The sequence below is a fragment of the Schistocerca serialis genome, chromosome 6 (assembly GCF_023864345.2).
Source record: "Schistocerca serialis cubense isolate TAMUIC-IGC-003099 chromosome 6, iqSchSeri2.2, whole genome shotgun sequence".
NCBI lineage: Eukaryota > Metazoa > Arthropoda > Insecta > Orthoptera > Acrididae > Schistocerca > Schistocerca serialis.
Genome location: NC_064643.1, coordinates 157340726 through 157357715, shown reverse-complemented (window position 1 = coordinate 157357715; position 16990 = coordinate 157340726). Strand labels below are relative to the sequence as shown.

Here is a 16990-nt window from a genome sequence, read left to right as displayed (position 1 = left end):
AGAAGTCTTCCGAAGTAAGAATGATTTCAGGTGTGCCGCAGGGGAGTGTCGTAGGACCGTTGCTATTCACAGTATCCATAAATGACCTTGTGGATAACATCGGAAGTTCACTGAGGCTTTTTGCGGATGATTCTGTAATATATCGAGAGGTTGTAACAATGGAAAATTGTACTCAAATGCAGGAGGATCTGCAACGAACTGACGCATGGTGCAGGAAATGGCAACTGAATCTCAATGTAGACAAGTGTAATGTTCTGCGAATACACAGAAAGAAATATCCTTTATCATTTAGCTACAATATAGCAGGTCAGCAACTGGAAGCAGTTAATTCCATAAATTATCTGGGAGTAGTCATTAGGAGTGATTTAAAATGGAATGATCATATAAAGTTGATTGTCGGTAAAGCAGATGCCAGACTGAGATTCATAGGAAGAATCCTAAGGAAATGCAATCCGAAAACTAAGAAAGTAGGTTACAGTACGTTTGTTCGCCCACTGATTAATTATTGCTCACCAGTGTGGGATCCGCACCAGATAGGGTTGATAGAAGAGATAGAGAAGATCTAACGGAGAGCAGCGCGCTTCGTTACAGGATCATTTAGTAATCGCCAAAGCGTTATGGAGATGATAGATAAACTCCAGTGGAAGACTCTGCAGGAGAGACGCTCAGTAGCTCGGTACGGGCTTTTGTTGAAGTTTCGAGAATATACCTTTACCGAGGGGTCAAGCAGTATATTGCTCCCTCCTACGTATATCTCGCGAAGAGACCAGGAGGACAAAATCAGGGAGATTAGAGCCCACACAGGGGCATACCGACAATCTTTCTTTCCACGAACAATACGAGACTGGAATAGAAGGGAGAACCGATAGGGGTACTCAAAGCACACTCCGCCACATACCGTCAGGTGGCTTGCGGAGTATGCATGTAGATGTAGATGTAGATGTAGCATAGGTGGGCTTGAAAGTATTGCCATTAATTTTCTTGCACATTTTGAGATGGTTTTTGATAGTATTTTGTAACAGGTTAAAGATTTTGTAAACCCTGGTCCAGATGAATGTCATGTAATAATTAATTTTTCCTTGTGTGATAAAATTTTTGATACAGATGAAATATTCTGTTTAAAAATTGCAATATTTCGAAGTGATGGCTTTGTAAGTATTCTGTCGTGTTTCTCCACTTGAATGATGTGAATCAAAACTGGCAGAAGGCAAGGCACAAAATTCCAGTTCCTCACACTCAAGAACAAGCAGAATACAGTTAGTGAGTTTTTAGCAGTACTATGGTTTTGATGTGCTGTGATCAGTATAGGGAACCAAATGTGCTTATTTCGTGTCATAACTATTAAGTGACGTGGCTGTTTTGTTTGTAGCTGTATTAAATTCTGTAAAGATGTTATTTGTATAGAATTTTTTTGTAGTTGTGAATTCCCTCCAAAAAAGAGGGTCAAATAATACATTTTGGCGATTTTGTGCTGTTATGTGAACTAATAAGGAGTTTGTGAGGTCTGATAGTTTCTCCACTCAATGGAGATTTTAGTAGCTGATGGATCCTGCAGTGGTTCTTGATAGAAGTTGGGTATTAGTCCAAAACATTACACAGTACTTAGATCTGTTGAGAATATGAAGATATTAATAATGTAGTACCGTATTTTCTGGTGCCAGGAACAATACAACATAGTGTCAAACTGATGATTTGTTTATGTTGGTATCTGAAAGGTATTGAAGTATTTCTGTTGCAAAATGCATGGGAGCCATCTGCTTATCTGACAGGAGAATACAGAGTGATTACTGCAAGTCAAGTATACATGAATAAATCTTATTAAGCAGTAACGAGTGTCTGAGTTTGTGAGTGACTAAATGTTTGGAAGAGAAATTAATGAGTCTCTTTTTCAGAGTGAAGCCACATTCTACTTATTCTGAACAAACATAGAGGATTTGACAAGAGATTAAGTGCAGTCACCACAGGAATAATTAAACAAGAGGATGGTATGAGATAAATCGTAGTAAGTCAATGCAATCTGTCCATTAGAGAGAAAATGTTGAATCTATTTCTTTCTCATCCCTATACATCAATGAGTCAACCAGCCATCTTGAAACATACTTATGGATATGAGTGGTAAAAGGGAATTTTTTTCTTCGAAAAGTTTTATTGTTTTGTTTTCCAATGATAAACTGTTTCTACAATAGGAATTTCATGTTTTAATGATGGATACTAATATATTCTGAAGTTAATGATTGTACAGTGGTATTTCATATTTGATGTTCTAGTTGCCTGGTTTAAGCACACATCATTGCATATTTACATACTTGTATTATCATTTTTCAGTGAACTGTCTGATATGAAACTGCTTGTCAATTTCATGCTTTATGTTGTTGGTCAGTGGAGCTCCTTATCTGATTGTGATTAGGTTATTTGTAATGTGGATGGCGATGTCCTCCTATTTCATCTTGTTTGTGTGTCCCCAGAGATACCTCTATATGGTAGATCCGTTTTTTTAGTTTTTAGTGTGTCTTGTAGGCACTAAGGTTGCGCCTTGGAACTACTGTTTGTGTAGGCATTGTAGATGCTGAACGAGTGCACAAAAATGCAAAGATTCAGTTTGTGTATTGTTTATAAGCACTGAAACTTGTTCTTTTATTTATGACAATTGCAAGTTGTGAGGAATATTTTTGCTCTATTTATGTGTTGATCACTACGTATGGAGGTAATAAATGTAGATAGTCGTGCTAGTATTGTTTCTGGCTGTGGGTGTTGAAGAGAAGAAGTTACTTCGATTTCAGATGTTTTTCTTTACATACTAAATTTTCATGATGATAAATGCTTATATATGTCGTTTCATATGATTTGGAATATGAATTCTTAAGGTTTTCCTAATGAATATCATGCTATGGCTTATTATTCCAAATCATTACAGAAAGAGAGATCTACATTGATACTCCGCAAGCCACCCAACGGTGTGTGGCGGCATTAATTGTGATTTCCAGGAACACAATAGGGTCGTGGGGCGACAATCATCATAATATTAATGTGTAAAGACGAAAATTGAAGTACCGATTTTTAATATTAATTATACAATGAGACCAATAAAAGTTATATAATTCGAAAGGCACTTTGCGATAGATGTTCAAAAAGAAAGAAATCATTTGTGTACATAGCTGTTAAGAGTTGTAAGAAGTAGAATCTTTCACTTTCGTAACTCAGATGAGACCTCCTCTTTCACACATTAAGATTTCCAACAAGTAAACAACTATTTTATTGAACAATACATTTATTTGTACACTGAAAGTAATTTGGGACGATTTTGACAGTTATAATTGTTGTTTGATGAATTTACATCACAGATTTTATAATGCAAATTGTTTCATATCAGAGGCAACTGTATTTGATACAGTGGCATTAACGATGACTGGTCATATGTAAAAAGTCAATACGTCAGCATTACCAGAAAATTTTTTAACGCCTTTTATCAAAGACACTTCAAATGTTCCTAGAATCAAGAGAAATCAAAGAATTATTTCAATAATATTCGTAGCTACTATGCAACATTTGGTCAGTTGTGAGGCCAAAATTTTAGACACAGTGGAGAGCACCACTTTCAGAAGTGGGACATTTTTTATCATAGGTCGTTGGACTAATACATCTTTCACATCTTTCGTGTATCAAACCAAGGGGTCTCTTCCGTGACAGAGGCTGAGACAGTTGGTACAAATCATGTGCTGACTTGTGAGCTATTGGCTGAGACCGCAGGGGACTAACCATACTGGAAAGTACAGACGACAATGAGCCTGCCAAGCAAAATAGAACTCACCACTTAACGAGCACTAGATCTCCTTGATGGAGTGATAGCTGCCTAGTTGGCATAAACAACTGAAGATGAGATCTTGGATACCTCCATGAATCTTCAATGTCTCTGCAGTACGCATCTGATGGACCACCCTCTACAGTGTCACATTTAATTCTGCCCAACTGAACCACCCTCAGTTCTCGAAAGAGGCTCTTCCTTTAGTCTATACAGTTAGGATGCCATTTCATCTTGTAACAGACCACAATACATGGCTGTTTTTGTTCGACTTGAGATCATCAGTAGCAGACGGGATATCCCTTATTTAAAGATGTCAACGTTTTCTTTTGTATATATTTATTGGGTGTCTTACTAATTAACCAAGCCTGTCGTGAAAGTTTCCTCACAGAGTTTGTCATTCTCAATTAACGCCTCTCATCGCTCTCAACACTTTTACATAAATCCCGAAAGGATGCAATCTCTACGAAGTTCTGAAATACACAGAAATAGGTTAGCTATATTATCAGGCATTTTGGAAAGTCCTTGTGTTAAGAGCATGCATCACCATAATGCTCCACCGAACCCTTCAAGAGGAAGTTCTGTTTTTGCGGACAGGGCAAAATTCGTATTGTACCCAAATAGATTGCGCCACAAGATCGTGGCACTTCCCCGTACAGGAAACTTAAAAACCTAAAGAGAAAAGAAAGTAGCCAGCTATAGACTGGATCATTAAGTATCTCGCCTAGGTGTGCTCTGATTGACCCCATCAGTAATAGGTACACTCACAATTTTTTTCATCATTGTGTCCCAAGCAAACCTGTGGGACTCAGGCTATTTTGATTTTGCTAGTCCATTTCTTAGTTTTGTGTGTCTCATCATCACAGATTCCTACTTGAACTTGCAGAGAGAGAGAGAGAGAGAGAGAAAAAAAAAGAAAAGAGGTGTGTGAAGTCTTATGGGACTTAACTGCTAAGGTCATCAGTCCCTAATCTTACACACTACTTAACCTAAATATCCTAAGGCAAACACACATACCCATGCCCGAGGGAGGATTCGAACCTCCTCCGGGACCAGCCGCACAGTCCACGGCTGCAGCGCGTCAGACCGCTCGGCTAATCCAGCGCGGCCCTGCACAGGAGTGGGTGGGTAATACATGTTTGGCCGATGAGGCAAATTTTTTCCACATTGGGATTTACATGCACAATAGGCTTCTGTAGTTGTTTTCAGTTAACCTTAACTGTACTCTCTGTTCTTGCATGAAACAGGCTGTTACACATTTATTACCAGTCACATTCCACTATCAATTGAATGGTTAAGTTGAAGGAATGATGAGGACTTATAACAAAACACTGAAAGCAGTTGTCTTATCTGTAGCAATGTAAGATGGTCGTACAGTCTTTTGGATCACCTAGAGGGGAACACTGGCAAATGAACAGAGCTGAAAAGAACGGCTACCCCAGACTCTTCTCCACCTGCAACACGAATGCCTCAGTAGAGGAAGCAGTCTTCAACATGATACGCCACCAATACCGCCATGGGTTGTTTTTTCGGCTGACAACCTAGACTGGACACAACGAGCATTAGAAGGACAGATGACTGTCATATGCTCACCGTTGAAAGGGACTGCTTTTCCTGGTGTCAGTACCAGTTCCATCGAAGAAGACAACCGATGTTTCCAATTGTAAAACCTTGTTTGGTCTGCAGTGTACGTAATCGCCACCTCTACAACGCCCTACATCTTCGAATTAAGGCTCACACCAATGGAATGATCGCCATAGGCAGAGGCAGTAGCACCACAGCCTAACATAATAATCGCAGCACTTCGCCTCGATTTTGTTGACTACCACGCTAGCATCGTCCCAAGCGGCCAGTAAGTTAAAGTGTGAGTTCGCCGCGATCGTAAAAGCTGGTAGTGGTTGTTTATTTTGAATTGTACAGTGGTTTTTACAAGTGGGAGCGTTTGTAGCGCAATAAATTGCAGCAACAACAGGAAGAAGACACCACAGCTGTCTTTTTTAGAATTCCTAAGGATCCTGAGAGGTATATGCCATCATGTTACTGAACTGTATTGTCAGAATTCACTTGCAAACTACTTGTGTGTTAATGATTAATGTATCGTTTTAGAAGCAGAAAATGGCTAGTAATTAGCAGACGAGAAGACCTAATGAAAAAAGACCCAGTTTACCTGTATAACAATATTAGGTTTTGTTCGGTACATTTCGAACAAAACCAGTTCATGAACGCAGACAATAATAAACTCGTGTGGAATGCAGTACCCCACTGTTTGACATCCCAAATAAGCCACCTCAACTGACGATGAAGAGGAAACTGCAACAAAGATTCGGCAATCCATCTAAAGCTGTAAAACGGTCCTGTGACACAGAAGTAGCTAGTTCAACTCTCCATGTATGAGCGCCAGATACGTGTGAATCGTTAACACAGGCCTGCTTTGACGATGAAGTGGTTAGATTAAGTGCAGTTATTCGTGTCATAGAAAAGCGTAATGTTTGGTATGTATTTCATTCACTTCTGTTGTTAGTCACATGATTTTCCTTGCTTCCTTCGTGTGATGACATTATTTTGTTAGCACCTTGTTCACTGACAGATTGTTTGAAAATTATTCAGATATTTGGTTTTGCGTGAAATGTAATATAATCAGCTCATTATAATGTTTTCAACATATTTCTCCCTCTATTTGGCAGTTGCTTGTCGCACTTAGAATAATATAAAGATGAAGATGGTACTTGTGGCAACAGGCGACGACAATGACAAACACAGTAGGCCTACAGAACGATAAATGAGCTGTCGATCGCTTTTGCATGTATAGGTACATGTCTGTGCTTCTTACGTGTGAATATGTGAGTTTATATTCTTCTGATATCAAAGTGGTAAGCTGTATTTCTATCCAACGTCACAAGTGTTTCTTCACGAATGTGTTGTAGCTTGCCACTCGATTCGTGGTTTTTGTCCATACTTGCGCTTATTTTAGAATCATTTTTAGAAACATATATGCCTTGTGTTACTACACTAGTCCTTGGAGGCACAAAAATAACTCAAATATTTCGTAAATTACGTAGGAAATGGATACAAAACAAACATTATGCTTACGACGCCTCTGACGATCACCTTACTCGCCGCGTGGGGCGCTAGTGTCGCTCCATCTGTCAGACGGTAAGAACTTTGGCAGCAATGACTGTCGCGACTGTTACGTTAGACTGTGGTTGGAGCTGGACACTGGACATTGCGGACCTCCCCCCCCCCCCCCCCCCCCCCCAACCACACGTCACCCCCGGCCACCAGAGCGTACCTCAGCCAGTTCAGGAGTCACGATGGCAGAACTAGCGACCTCCTGTCCTTCAAGACGCAGCAAGCACAGAGGTGGGTTCTGGCAGGCTTTCGTGTTAGTGTGCATACTTGCCTTTGGGACTGGGTGAGTTTATGATACGAGCTGGCGTTGATGTCTCGTAATCGTAAGGCTTGGAGAAATAAAATTCTATTATCGAGGATAAAAATATTGATGCCAGATTTGACCTTGTAGTGACTAATTCCAAAGTAAACTGTCATTTCCGACAACATGACCGTTGATGTACTCAGAGGCTAAGATGATTTAGTCTGCGTCTGTGAGTGATCTATGCAACCGAAACTGATAGCAACATTAACTGACTCTCCTTAGTAGCTACCAGTGTTTTGTTTAAACATTTGACATTATTATATGACGATGACGTTGTTGGTGAGCGAGAAGGTTCATCGACGGAGCTGGCTCTTAGGTTATTTATTCTTCACTTACCTCTGTATGATCGTTTCAGACTGAAGTTATAAGCGCAGTGGCAAGTCTCGTTGGTTTCTGCTATTACTACAGCACAGTTCCTCTCGCCGAAAGTCCTGTTTTCTTGAAAGTACTGAGGGCAGTAGGTGTAGGCTATCCGGTGCTCTCCAACCTATGTAGAAATAAAATAGCTCTTGTCAACCACACAGTAAGAAATATATATGCGCAGCAAACGGCCAAATATTTTAAGAGTCACCAACTAAAACCAGAGGAAAACAGAAGCTTACGTTGTGCTTGTTACCAACTCAATAACGCGAACCGCAATGGGTGTTGCTGGCATCAAGGCCCTAGATTCACTTTCTAGCAGAGCGTCTTTCAAACCGGTGTTGGTTCGGTGCATAAACAAATTCAAATCAAGCACATGGTGATTCTGCCACACGAACAACAAATATTGTCACTCCCTTCCTTGACTAACCATTAGGTATGTTTCTGAAGCCGACGACGTCGAAAGGACATTAGACTTCTAATTTCGTTTTGAAATTGAAAACTGTACAGTAGGGTGCCTATATTTCTTTAGCTGTTAGCTTTCCATCTTTATGTTTAAAATGTCCTATGATGAATACTGTACCAAAGCAACAGTGTGACGAGACCGAGTGTAAGGAAACAATACCCTTTATACAGGGTGTTACAAAAAGGTGCGGCCAAACTTCTAGGAAACATTCCTCACACACAGAGAAAGAAAATATGTTATGTGTACATGTGTCCGGAAACGCTTACTTTCCATGTAAGAGCTCATTTTATTACTTCCCTTCAAATCACATTAATCATGGAATGGAAACACACAGCAACAGAACGTACCAGCGTGACTTTAAACACTTTGTTACAGGAAATGTTCAAAATGTCCTCCGTTAGCGAGGATACATGCATCCACCCTCTGTCGATTGGAATCCCGCCTATATTTCTATAGCTGTTAGCTTTCCTTCCTATATTTCTTTAGCAGTTAACTTTCCCTCTTTATGTTTAAAATGTCCTATGATGAATGCTGTGCCAAAGCAACAGTGTGACGAGACCGAGTGTAAGGAAACAATACCCTTTATACAGGGTGTTACAAAAAGGTACGGCCAAACTTCTAGGAAACATTCCTCACACACAAAGAAAGAAAATATGTTATGTGGACATGTGTCCGGAAACGCTTACTTTCCATGTTAGAGCTCATTTTATTACTTCCCTTCAAATCACATTAATCATGGAATGGAAACACACAGCAACAGAACGTACCAGCGTGACTTCAAACGCTTTGTTACAGGAAATGTTCAAAATGTCCTCCGTTAGCGAGGATACACGCATCCACCCTCCGTCGCATGGAATCCCTGATGCGCTCATGCAGCCCTGAAGAATGGCGTATTGTATCACAGCAGTCCACAATACGAGCACGAAGAGTCTCTACATTTGGTACCGGGGTTGCGTAGACAAGAGCTTTTAGACAAGAGCTTTCAAATGCCCCCATAAATGAAAGTCAAGAGGGTTGAGGTCAGGAGAGCGTGAAGGCCATGGAATTGGTCCGCCTCTACCAATCCATCGGTCACCGAACCCGTTGATGAGAAGCGTACGAACACTTCGACTGAAATGTGCAGGAGCTCCATCGTGCGTGAACCACATGTTGTGTCGTACTTGTAAAGGCACATGTTCTAGCAGCACAGGCAGAGTATCCCGTATGAAATCATGATAACGTGCTCCATTGAGCGTAGGTGGAAGAACATGGGGCCAAATCAAGACATCACCAACAATGCCTGCCGAAACGTTCACAGAAAATCTGTGTCGATGACGTGATTGCACAATTGCGTGCGGATTCTCGTCAGCCCACACATGTTGATTGTGAAAACTTACAATTTGATCGCGTTGGAATGAAGTCTCATCCGTAAAGAGAACATTTGCACTGGAATGAGGATTGACACATTGTTTGATGAACCATTCGCAGAAGTGTACCCGTGGAGGTCAATCAGCTGCTGATAGTGCCTGCACACGCTGTACATGGTACGGAAACAACTGGTTCTCCCGTAGCACTCTCCATACAGTGACGTGATCAACGTTAACTTGTACAGCAGCAACTTCTGTGACGCTGAAACTGGGGTTATCGTCAACTGCACGAAGAGTTGCCTCGTCCATTGAAGGTGTCCTCGTCGTTCTAGGTCTTCCCCAGTCGCGAGTCATAGCCTGGAATATTCCGTGCTCCCTAAGACGCCGATCAATTGCTTCGAACGTCTTCCTGTCGGGACACCTTCGTTCTGGAAATCTGTCTCGATACAAACGTACCGCGCCACGGCTATTGCCCCGTGCTAATCCATACATCAAATGGGCATCTGCCAACTCCGCATTTGTAAACATTGCACTGACTGCAAAACCACGTTCATGATGAACACTAACCTGTTGACGCTACGTACTGATGTGCTTGATACTAGTACTGTAGAGCAATGAGTCGCATGTCAACACAAGTACCGAAGTCAACATTACCTTCCTTCAATTGGGCCAACTGGCGGTGAATTGAGGAAGTACAGTACATACTGACGAAACTAAAATGAGCTCTAACATGGAAATTAAGCGTTTCCGGACACATGTCCACATAACATCTTTTCTTTATTTGTGTGTGAGGAATGTTTCCTGAAAGTTTGGCCGTACCTTATTGTAAGACCCTGTATACGAACTCTGGATCGACTGTGCGCAGGCAACACAGAATACAGTTGTAACCGTTGTGGAGCGACCGGGCTTGGAGGCAGTAGCGTTCAAGCAGAGCTGACAGTCGCTCCTTGCAAACAGACCGTACAGGCAGAGCTGGGTATCTATCATTCATTCCGTTATTGCGTAACGGCACACAGTTTGTTTGTTTTTTAATTGTATCAGTTAATATCAATGCTCAATTGTTTAACGATAATGTTGTACAGCGGAGATAACATCTTGGACCTACTGATAACAAACAGACCCTAACTTTTCGTCTCTGTAAGCGCAGAACAGGGAATCAGTGATCATAAGGCCGTTGCAGCATCCCTGAATATGGAAGTAAATAGGAACACAAAAAAGGGAGGAAGGTTTATCTGTTTAGCAAGATTTCAGACTACGTAACAGAGCAAAACGAAAATTTCTGATCCGACACTGACAATGTTGAGTGTTTATGGAAAAAGTTCAAGGCAATCGTAAAATGCGTTTTAGACAGGTACGTGCCGAGTAAAACTGTGAGGGACGGGAAAAACCCACCGTGGTTCAACAACAAAGTTAGGAAAATACTGCGAAAGCAAAGAGAGCTTTACTGCAAATTTAAACACAGCCAAAACCTCTCAGACAAACAGAAGCTAAACGATGTCAAAGTTAGCGTAAGGAGGGCTGTGCGTGAAGCGTTCAGTGAATTCGAAAGTAAAATTCTATGAACCATGAACCGACTTGACAGAAAATTCTAGGAAGTTCTGGTCTTACGTTAAATCAGTAAACAGCATATCCAGTCACTTCGGGATGATGATGGCATTTAAACAGAGGATGACACGCGTAAAGCTGAAATACTAAACACCTTTTTCCAAAGCTGTTTCACAGAGGAAGACCGCACTGCAGTTTCTTCTCTAAATCCTCGCACGAACGAAAAAATGGCTGACATCGAAATAAGTGCCCAAGGAATAGAAAAGCAACTCAAATCATTCAACAGAGGAAAGTCCACTGGATCTGACGTGATACCAATTCGATTCTACACAGATTACGCGGAAGAACTTGCCTCCGTTCTAACAGCCGTGTACCGCAAGTCTCTAGACGAACGTAAGGTTCCAAATGATTGGGAAACAACACAGGTAGTTCCAGTTTTCAAGAAGGGTCGTCGAGCAGATGCGCAAAACTATACGCCTATATCTCTGACATCGATCTGATGTAGAATTTTAGAACATGTTTTTTGCTCGCGTATCATGTCATTTCTGGAAACCCAGAATCTACTCTGTAGGAATTAACAAGGATTCCCGAAACAGCGATCGTGTAATTCCAAACTAGCTTTATTTGTTCATGAGACCCAGAAAATATTAGATACAGGCTCCCGGGTAGATGCCATTTTCCTTGACTTCCGGAAAGCGTTCGACACTGTTCCGCACTGTCGCCTGATAAACAAAGTAAGAGCCTACGGAATGTCAGACCAGCTGTGTGGCTGGATTGAAGAGTTTTTAGCAAACAGAACACAGCATGTTGTTCTCAATGGAGAGACGTCTACACATTAAAGTAACCTCTGGCGTGCCACAGGGGAGTGTTATGGGACCATTGCTTTTCACAATATATATAAATGACCTAGTAGATAGTGTCGGAAGTTCCATGCGGCTTTTCGCGGATGATGTAGTATACAGAGAAGTTGAAGCATTACAAAATTGCAGCGAAATGCAGGAAGATCTGCAGCGGATAGGCTCTTGGTGCAGGGAGTGGCAGCTGATCCTTAACATAGACAAATGTAATGTATTGCGAATACATAGACGAAGGATCCATTATTGTGTGATTATATGATAGCGGAACAAACACTGGTAGCAGTTACTTCTGTAAAATATCTGGGAGTATGCGTACGGAACGATTTGAAGTGGAATGATCACATAAAATTAATTTTTGGTAAGGCGTATACCTGGTTGAGATTCATTGGGAGAGTCCTTAGAAAATGTAGTCCATCAACAAAGGAGGTGACTTACAAGACACTCGTTCGACCTATACTTGAGTATTGCTCATCGGTGTGGGATCCGTACCAGGTCGGGTTGACAGAAGAGATAGAGAAGACCCAAAGAAGAGCGGCGCGTTTCGTCACAGGGTTATTCGTAAGCGTGATGGCGTTACGGAGATGTTTAGCAAACTCAAGTGGCAGACTCTGCAAGAGAGGTGCTCTGCACCGCGGTGTAGCTTGCTGTCCAGCTTTAGAGAGAGTGCGTTTCTGGATGAGGTATCGAATATATTGCTTCCCCCTACTTATACCTCCCGAGGAGATCGCGAATGCAAAATTATAGAGATTCGAGCGCACACGGAGTCTTTCCGGCAGTCGTTCTTCCCGCGAACCATACGTGACTGGAACAGGAAAGGGAGGTAATGACAGTGGCACGTAAAGTGCCGTCTGCCACACACCGTTGGGTGGCTTGCGGAGTATAAATGTAGATGTAGATGCTAAATTCAATAGTATATCGCCCAGCATCGCTTACAATAATGAGTAAAGTTAACAGCTGGAAAGCAGTATTTTCAATCTAAATGAGTTAAATGTAGGCCACCCATAGACAAAAAAAACCAGTGTTTTCGGTGGCAGACGCAGGGTGTACCTTGCACGCAGGAAAACAGGGGAATCAATAATTCCGAATATGATATCGAAGATACACTGACGACTGATATGAATGGTTTCTTCTAGCATGTTTTCTACACTATGAGAACTGCTGAGTGTGCATTGCTGTCTGTTTTCTGTTGTCTACGTTAATTCTTCACAGCGTTTGAGTGATGGTATTGCAAAAAACCCACCATCATATCCAGGAAGCTTAGATAAACAGTTTTCAGGAAGTATCTTTGGTGTCAGAGAGGGATTAAGTTTTTCGCGTGGCTTCAGACGACACACTAGCGAAAATATCGTCAATATGAGAGAAAAGTAAGTTCGTAGATGAAGATTTGAACATCTGAACTTCATTCACGAACAAATGAAACCCGTTCCAAGTCGCATCGCAGATATCGCACTCGATCCTATGTACACAGGTAAATTAAGCAGTTAATCGTTAAACTTATTAGTGTACGTTAATCATGGGGGTTGTGGTAAAATGGGGAGCCGTACAATGTACCATTGGCTTGCGCTCACACTTAACTCGATAACCGAAAAATACTGTGCAATGAAGATGTACATTTTGTCAAGCAAAAATACAAACTGAACTGAAATCAGAGGAAGGGAGAGCAGCAGTACTGAACGTCATATTTCGCTGGTTAACAAATATATCGATCCATCAAAGGATGCATATAGTAAGGCACTAAGGCGTTAACATCATAGTGAGAGAGAGAGAGAGAGAGAGAGAGATAGAGAGAGAGAGAGAGAGAGAGAGAGAGAGAGGGAGAGAGTAAGACGAGCAATGAGGAGCCACGTTTGACTTGTCTGCACGTCGCATACCTTGCTGACGGTAACATCCACAAGCACAGCTACAGAATGTGAGCCAGTGAGTCATCTTCCGATAGCATACGTTACAAAGGTAAGCAAACTGTCTACTCTCTTACCGCTCCTCCGTGTGCGTGCTACACACTGTCAGCACGATGGGAAAAAGCCGGCCGAAGTGGGCGTGCGGTTAAAGGCGCTGCAGTCTGGAACCGCAAGACCGCTACGGTCGCAGTTTCGAATCCTGCCTCGGGCATAGATGTTTGTGATGTCCTTAGGTTAGTTAGGTTTAACTAGTTCTAAGTTCTAGGGGACTAATGACCCCAGCAGTTGAGTCCCATAGTACTCAGAGCCATTTGAACCATTTGAACCACGATGGGAAAGTAGGTTGTAGGCTGCTTCAGAATACTTGACCAAAGTGAGACTCAATGATAATCCCCGTTCTACTAAATGGCTCGGTTCCAGCAACGAAACATGACACCGGATCTATTGCCACCCTAAATGGACGTCCGTACAAATACCTGTGTCAGTGTTGCAAAAGCGTTCAGAGAGAACTGCACAGATATGTTAAATATATCATTGTTTGGTTTGTCTCAACTTCTCTCCAACCACCATCAGAGGAATCGTAACCAGGGATGGCCAAAAACATCGTTATTTCAAAACATCGAAATTTTTGACAATGTTACTGATTTATATCATTGATGTTAAAAGGGACCTGCACGTGAAGACTTGTAATTTTTACTAGTATTTTGAAATTTAATAAGTCAAAAATTTTAATAGATATTGGAATGAAACTTTAACTAAGTAATTAATATGTAATGACCTCTATGCGAGACAAAACTAAAAATTGTCGAATACACTGTGGAATGAATACTGATTTTTATTTTATGTGTTGAATTACATGTAATTTCTATTTTAGGTGCACTGTACTTCGACAGTATTCCAAATAAAAGGTGAAAATAAATTTTATTATTTTAATTAATAACTTATTGCAACACTGAACCGAGTATATATACCAATTTGTAGTTTTGTGTATTTAAAATAATTATTTCTTAGAGGTCAATATTTTATCCTATTACATTAAGAACAAATGACATGCTCCAGCTTAAAATATTTAATACGTTGTTGAATAATGTCATTCACTCGGTAGGCAAGCACTATAATATATTTGGGTAAGACTTTGTTCTTGTTACGTTAATACTGGATGAGATAAAAATACCCACGTACGTAAAAACGATGATTGTAGGAAACTGTAACCAAAGATATCCTTCTCCATGATAAAATGTAAAAATACGAGGCGTGTTTTTTAAGTACCGTTCTGAAATTTAAAAAAAGGCGTGTTAAGATATGTCACTAATTTTATTGTTACGTGAAAGCCTGTACGTTAATCTACGCATTGACGCCATTACAGTCTGATTCTTCCTTGTTTACGTTGTGTACTGAGTGTGTAAGATGCCTCCGATAATCGTGAGTCCCGCCGACTGTGAAGTACGGGCTGTTATAAGATTTCTTATTGCTAAAGGCCTAAAAGCAATCGATATTCTTCGTGATATCTGTGCAGTTTACGGAGAAAACATGTAAGAAAGTGGGTGACAGCATTTAAAGATGGCCGCACAAATGAGCATGATGAACAAAGGAGTAGGCGTCCTTTGGTCGCTAATGAAAGTTTGGTGCAGGAAGTGGACAATAAGGTGAGAGAAAAACAGACGCTTTACGATTTCCTCCTTGAGGAATGACTTTCCTAATGTTTCTCGCAGTGTTTTGTACGGCATTGTGGCCGAGCACTTGTATTACCGAAAATTGTGTGCACGTAGGGTACCGAAAATATTGACGGATGTGCACAACACCAAACGTTTAGACAGTGCATTGTATTTCCTTGAGCGGTACGACAAAGACGGTGATGATTTCTTAAGCCAAATTGTTACGGGCGATGAAACATGGGTGATCTACGTCACGCCAGAATCAAAGCAACAGTCCATGGAAGTTGAGCAAGGGCATCATTTTGCTGCAAGACAATGCCCGTCCGCATGTGGCGACCAAAGAGCTCATCACATCCTCCTTTTCGATGAGAAACTCTAGATCATCCTCCGTACAGCCCCGGCCTTGCGCCCAGTGACTACCATCTGTTCCTGCACTTGAAGAAACACCTGGGCGGTCAGCGTCTTCAAGACGATGACGAAGTCAAAACAGTGGTGATGCAGTGGTTAACAAGTCAGGCGGCAGACTTCTATGAGGAGGGTATTCAAAAACTGGTACAACGTTATGACAAGTGCCTAAATATTGACGGAAATTATGTACAAAAGTAGATTAAGGTACAGGCTTTCATGTAAAAATAAAATTATTGAGAAGCTGCCTTTACCAATATTCCAAATCACTTTAATGTTAGAATAAAAATAAGTCAACAGTTAAAGAACTTTTGTTCATGGTTTTTAAATATAAAGTGTACAGCCATACAAACAGCTTTAGTCCATTACAGTCACTATAACTTTTATACATATACCTTTAGCTACAATAAACAGAAGCTACTCTTGCTAACACCCCAAATCACGTTAACATAACAACAGAAATAAATCAACAGTTCATCTGAAGGTTAGTTATTAATTGAAATTTATATATAAAGGTCCTAGTCTAACAGACAGCTGCATCTCACTGCAGATACAATAACTCTGTAGCATTGATTCATAGATATCCATGTTAATGCCAATCACATAAAAAAAGGAAAAATGCTGTTAACAGACTGTATTATACGTAATATACAAATAGAAATAAAGTATCAGATCACCTGAAGTTTGTTCTTGTAGTAGTGTATTTATTATTTATTTATTATTTTATTTTGTACTCTCCTGTTATCGCCAGTCTGATTAAAATATTTGCTCTTATATCGTCCTTAATATACGTAAGGAAGAACAAATTACACCTCTGTGCAAAGTAAGCCTATGCCATATCTTTCTGTCAAGATCTTTGTTACAAGCAACAGTTGTAAAGCGCATGCTGGATGCTGGAAAAGTCTCGCTGTCAGAGTGTAACTAATATAGTTTGAGTGGAAGTGTGTGTAGTGATACAACAACTGGACATCGAAATGGAGGCAGACAGATGGACGCTAACCGAAAAAAGCAGCCTATACTGTCGCAGTAAGTAAAAAACTAGTTGTTGTTGTGGTCTTCAGTCCTGAGACTGGTTTGATGCAGCTCTCCATGCTACTCTATCCTGTGCAAGCTTCTTCATCTCCCAGTACCTACTGCAACCTACATCCTTCTGAATCTGCTTGGTGTATTCATCTCTTGGTCTCCCTCAATGGTTTTTACCCTCCACATTGCCCTGCAATACTAAA

General features: G+C 40.9%; 1 protein-coding gene across 1 annotated transcript in view; it reads right to left on the bottom strand.

Moving 5' to 3' along the window:
* The window catches only part of LOC126484709 (cell cycle control protein 50A-like), a 238904-nt gene that overhangs the window by 176993 nt on the left and 44921 nt on the right, over window positions 1–16990 (bottom strand). The window contains exon 3 of the mRNA XM_050108305.1: window positions 7569–7719. Coding sequence (XP_049964262.1) covers window positions 7569–7719 — 151 coding nt within the window. The remainder of the gene's footprint in view (window positions 1–7568; window positions 7720–16990) is intronic.